Source organism: Ipomoea triloba, chromosome 9 (assembly GCF_003576645.1).
Source record: "Ipomoea triloba cultivar NCNSP0323 chromosome 9, ASM357664v1".
Lineage (NCBI taxonomy): Eukaryota > Viridiplantae > Streptophyta > Magnoliopsida > Solanales > Convolvulaceae > Ipomoea > Ipomoea triloba.
The window spans coordinates 4,085,482-4,091,530 of NC_044924.1; the positions used below are offsets into that span (position 1 = coordinate 4,085,482).

The 6,049-nt window shown below is 38.3% G+C and overlaps 1 protein-coding gene across 1 annotated transcript; it reads right to left on the bottom strand.

Annotated features, from left to right (window-relative positions):
* Positions 1-985: 985 nt before the first annotated feature.
* LOC116031017 (polyphenol oxidase, chloroplastic-like) lies at positions 986-3,393 on the bottom strand. Its single transcript, XM_031273448.1, has 3 exons — positions 2,973-3,393; positions 1,871-2,655; positions 986-1,692 (listed from the first exon to the last, which is right to left on the bottom strand). The coding sequence occupies exons 1-3, from the start codon at positions 3,391-3,393 to the stop codon at positions 1,126-1,128; spliced, it is 1,773 nt and encodes a 590-aa protein (XP_031129308.1). The 3' UTR covers positions 986-1,125.
* Positions 3,394-6,049: the final 2,656 nt, after the last annotated feature.

The following is a 6,049-nucleotide window of genomic DNA, read 5'->3' on the forward strand; positions in this document are numbered from 1 at the left end:
AATGCACAAAAGAATCCTACTCAGCTACTTTCGTAATCAATAAGAGAATTAGGCTAGAATTGCCCCACTGTCGTGATGCATCAATTATAACCTTAAGCACCTAAGCATTGTAAGCTCCCAATATTACCTCTACTTTCATAGCAGGAAAATTAGGTTGAAATTGGTAAGGCTCGAGGTCTCCATCAAACTGTCGTTGTAATGAATCCCTCTCCTAGACTAGCAATTAATTCTGGCCACAAACCAATAACTAGTGCAGGAAAATCCCCAAATCAACATAAACCCTAGGCAAAAGATTCAATCTCTTTATGCAATTAATCATAAACCGAACATTAAGATTAACAATGAACCCATAATCCAAACCCATAAGCGAATTACTCCCTCATGATGGGAGTAAACACAACAAAGCAAGAATTAAAGATAAACATTGCAAGAAATATAAAGGGAAGAGAAACTTAACTGATAAATAACAAATCCAACTTCAATCTAAGATTCCAAGCTTGAAATACAATAATCTAATGTAAAACTAGTCTAAACTATGCTGGGGAAATATAAACTAAAAGCTAAGGTTCAGAACTCTGTAAGGGAACCTCCTTCAATTGTAGAGAATAAGTCAAATATATAGGAGGTAGATGGGCCTTGGACCATTAGGCAACTTCCAATTCTTTTCCAACTTGTATTCTTCCTTGTAATTCCCTTTTCTTCCAGAACTTGTCCAAAATGTTCCAATATTCTTCCTTTGTTGTTCCTTGTAGATAATTCAGCACTTGGACAATATAACACACAAACAATTCCCAATTTCACTATGATACAGAAAATAACCTTCAAAACAACTAGAATAAGGGATGAATAATTGTACAAAATAGCAGATATCAACTATTACATTTGATCTGATCTTGATCTGAACGGTCTCACAAACAAAGATATGTGATACGGTCTCACCCAAGTTTTTGCTTATATTTTATTGCTATTCATAGAGATTGAAATATAATGAAAGAAAAAGGGTATATATTTAACCAAGATCAAATGCATCATTAAACGTACACATAAACAAGATGAAATGGCTTATTATTTGTGTAGTAAAACACACATATAATTAATTAGTTAATAATAGATGAGAGCATATAATTAATCCTCAAGAACAATCTTGACACCACCAATCTTCACAGCACCAGACCCTCCCCTTGGAACCAAAGTCACCAACAAGTGTTCATCATCTTCACAATCCAAGTCCTCCAGCACCTCAGTTATGGCCAATCTCAGCTTCGTCTTAATCTTCGTCTTCGTCCCCTGCTTATGCTGTCGATGCGGCACGTTCACGAAGCTCCCCGCGAACTCCGTGTTCTGCGCCGTAACCTCAGCATCGTGTTCGTCGTTGATCAGAACGTCAAACTTCGCGAAAACATCCCTGTCCAGCTCGATTCCTTCGATCACCAGAATCTCTTCTATTTCCTCCTTCTGCTTCTTGCTTCGCTTCCTGTTAGGCCTTTTCACCATCACTCTCACCGCTTTCTCAAGCGTAACCGGAAAAACATCCTCCGGCGCCGGCGCCGCGTCCGCCGCCTTGGCCTCCACCAGCTTCTTTGCTTTGCTCAGAATCCGATTGCGCCGCGGCGTGGGACGAGAGTTGAGCCATGGAGTGGCCACGTCTTGATAGACATACCCTAGCTTTCTTGTGTCCAAACAATCCCTCACCTTAACACAAACCAATTGTGCGTTTTCATATATAGTAAAACAGAATATACGGACTTAACATTAATTGATTGTAGAAAAATGCTTAGTTAGCTGATAGTTATCTGGTATAATTTCTTTTTTAAAAAATTAATTGAAGATAGGCTAACTAAATGGCACGAATAAATTTAATGTCACTGACCTTAATACGCACCAATTGTGCGTTTTCGTCGTAAAAGAGGAACGACGCTTCAAGCCAATCCCGGTCGGTGAAATCTTGGCGGCGGCCGCCGATGGTTTTCCATATGCTCCATATTCTGTCGATGTTGGAATGATGGCCGAAGAATAACGGGTCCCTTGCGGCGGAGTAAAAGTTCCCCATGTCCTCTATGTTCGGCTGGGTTCGATCCCCGGTCCATACATGAACCGAACCGTGTGGGATGTTCTCCAGTGAACCCATGCCGGGATCCGGTTCATCGCCGGCTCGGTACGGGCTTCCAAGAAAAGTACTGGCCGTCCGTCCAAGCGACACGGTTTGTCGGTACATTATAGTAAGATTCTGAGACAACTGTTGCTCATTGCTAATGTTGGAATCCGTTCCGTTGAAGTCCAAATCAATTATGGTGGGCGGCTGGTGCTTCGCGTCGCGCAAAGGGTCGTAGAGCGGCGAGTTCCGGTTGGTGTAAAACGCCGGCATTTTCATGCCGGCGGGGTTATCCCAGTTCCAAAATGGCATGGCGAAGGTGGGATCGTCGATCAGTTTCCCCAGAATTCTCTCGAAGAAGTATAAATAGCATCGGTGGAAGGGCATAAACAGCCACGAGTTGTGAACTTGAAGCTCCAGGTTGGGGAACCCGAGTTGATCATACGCGGCGTCGCAGTAAGCGCAGTGGACATTAGCTTGTTGCATGAAATTCCGGGGATCATCGGCCGGGAGCGCTTTCATGAGATCAATAGCTCTGGTAAACTTCTCTATGTAGGCTTTGTCTGCCATGTAAAGGAGTAGTGTATATTAGTTCAATTTGTTCAGTTTTATTTGTGTTGTTAGACTTTGTGTGGCTTTTTTTTTTTTTTTGAAATACTATTGACTCTGTTACACTGTAATATCTTATCATAACTACTTTTCTTAATCAAATGAAGCACAAAAAGTCAATATCGATTCCACTGAGACTCGAACTCAACCCTGCCATGTGGGGTGTAACCTGTAGTGATCACAAGATCTTTGCCTTGTCTGGCTTTGTTAGAATTAGTTTCCATATTATTAACTTATAAGTTTGTATGCAGTTATTTAAGCATTCACTTACCAGCTAAATGAGCCGCCGGTCTGACGCGCAGGGTGGCAGGCGGCGGCGGAAGGTCGAAGTCGATGATCTTTGCGGCTGTCGGAGGGCAACAATTTACAGCATCCGCGCCTTCCGGCAAGTCCGCCGGGCCACATTTATAGATGTCCGGGCCGTTAATGGGCGCGGCGAAGGCGAACGGATTGGCTAGGCTCGCCGCACCATATAATCCCCCAAGCCCAATCAACACATTTCTCCTGTCAAACTTGCCGAGAGAAGACGACGACTGGTTGTCATCATCTTTTCCGGCGTTGCATGACACATGCAGACGAGATGGGCTCTTTCTATTTATAGAAACTTGCGGCGTTTTTGGAACGAATGAGGATGAAGGAGAGGTATTGCTGCAATGGAGGATGGTGGTAGTGGCAATCGGAAGAGACGCCATTTTCAAGGTTAGTGCATGAAGGTCTGCAGGGTGACGGTTATTATATAGTTGCATGTTTGAACCGAAAGTCTTAGATTTTGTTGTTTAGTCAGCTATCATGCACGTGGGGGAAGAAAAATCAAATTGAAGTTAGCTAAATCCATAAGATAATTAAGCTTGGGGGGGGGGGGGGGGGGGGGGTTAGTTCAATCATTTTTTTTTTTTCAAGTTCGAGTCACAGGAGCTGGCCCGGGTTCTCCTGGAATTCCTCCCCACAAAGAGAGCTCACTTGCCACTTAAGCTACCCTATTGGGTTAGTTCAATCATTATACTGTGTGTGGACTATACTATCAATTAATATATACATTCAACACATAAATAATGTATTTTTAGTATATTAAAAATGTACATTTACATTATTTTGTATAATGTATATTCAGTACACGAATGGTGTACTTTTAATATATTAAAAATATTTTTTTTTGTTATGATCCACACAATAAGTTACCGACTCCAATCCCCGGAAGACATGGGATCACGGGGAGATTCAAAGCCTACAAAATTGACCCAAGGATAATGAAGATTTATTGTGGGTGAGTGTATAGATAATGGTGGAAATTGAATACTAAGTGAGCGTCCGGATTTAATTTATCTCTTTTCCCGACTTTGAGTAGGATTTTAGAAGCTTTGGATTAGTATTACTTAAAGTGAGAAACTTAATGTATCAAAAAAATTAAGCTTGCTTGAAATTTTAATTTATAATATTGTTATCGTAGTACGTACTAATCTTCTTGCTATATTTTATATAGGAATGTTTGTTTTATCCAAAATGATTCAGAAATTGAACTTTTTATATTTGTGGCGATTACTTAGCTGACTCTCCAACTATTATATATACGTATCTATATCCAGACCTCCAAAATTTTGAAACATGGGCGAATTGGGGATTATTCAAATTCAAATTGTTATTATTAAAAAAAAAAAAAAAAAAAACTGTTGAATGAATAGGCAGACTGCACTGCACGTTCTAAACTATATTATCCAAAGAAAATATATTTACCGTGTGGTTTCTACGTTATCATATAAAGGTAAGTTTACTTAATACATATTTACGGATTACGAATAGTGATGATGAATTTTTATGGATACTAAGAAAATATACTCCGTATACATTAAAGATAGAACTCATAATATGTTCAATATTCATTATTATTATAAGTTGTAGGCCGGTTTTACTTCTCGCGTTGAATTCCAATAAGATGCATAAGTACGTAATCAAAATGGAAAATAAGAACGGCAAGTGGCCTAGCTAGTTTACGTGTTGACAAAAAAATAAAAACAATAATAGTTAGAGCTTTTTGTGATATATATCGAAATTGTTAGGTATACTTTAAAACATAGCATTTTTATATGAAGATACACTTTTGAGTGAAACTTGTTTTATAGTTCTAGTTGATAAAGAATCACTATAAAGTAAATTAAGTAAGTCGATCAAGTCGATATATAGAAAGGAGTTGAACTTGGAACATTTACCAACTGTCCCAACTTGAAAGGGATTACCCCCAACTTTAATACCCACCCCCACCCTTTATAGATGAATTGGAGCATCAAGTATGCCATGTTATGTGAACAAAATACAAAATAAAAATAAAATGAAAAGATTGAAAAAAAAGTATAGCCAAATCAAATCCAATAAGTATAAGCATGTGAAGCAACCAAACAGTTAACAGCGTGACGTACGTCGCATGGGTTTTAATTACGGTTTGAAATTTTGAATGTACAACGTTAGGTAAGGTTGCCATTTGCCAACTACTCCTATGTGCGTGTATAAGTTAATTAAAAATTAATATGGACAACATATTCTTTGTGGTCTTTCAATAGCCCAAGTACATAACAATTAACACACATCAGATAATAATAGTTATACGATACCTAACTCATTAACCATTCGATTATATGGTGTATTTTGTAACCCAAGATATGAAAATATGCATTGTTTCTCGAAAATATAATAGCAATAAATGTTGGCATACTTCTTGCCCCATATTTGCCCCATATATAGATCGGATCGGATTAGATCTACACTATCTTGCAAATGCGGATGTGAATGAGTTTTTTTTTTAAATTGCCTTTAGCAGTAGATGTGAATTCACCTCAAAGTTCACTTTGCGCTCACCCTTAAGTCTGCCCCTGCTTCTCCTAAAATATATTGTCATCTTTATACAATGAAAATAAAAAATATATATATGTAATTTTTTTAAAAAAAGTAATACTAAATATCGCTCATATGTTTCCCTCGAAGCTATCTCTCATGACATGTAAACATCTAATTGGTGACAAAATTACATGAAAATGTCAACATCAAAATTCGGTGAGAGAGTAAAAATTGGGAGTAGAATTTGAGGGTAAAAGTAGTATTTTTATATTTCTAATTAATGGTGAGTTACAAATTCATGGCACCAAATGAATAGAAGCCTGAGGTAAAAATGTAAAATAATGGAAGGGAAATTTTGGTGGGGAATAAAACATTTTCCTTCTTCAAAAGGGAAATTAAAAAGAAAAAAAAAATATTTTGGTGGGGCTCTGGACCTCTGGTATTGGATTGGGCTTGGGCTTATATTAAATGGGCCATGCAATAAATTTTCGAATTTAAGCAGGAGTCGTAGAAGATCTCGAA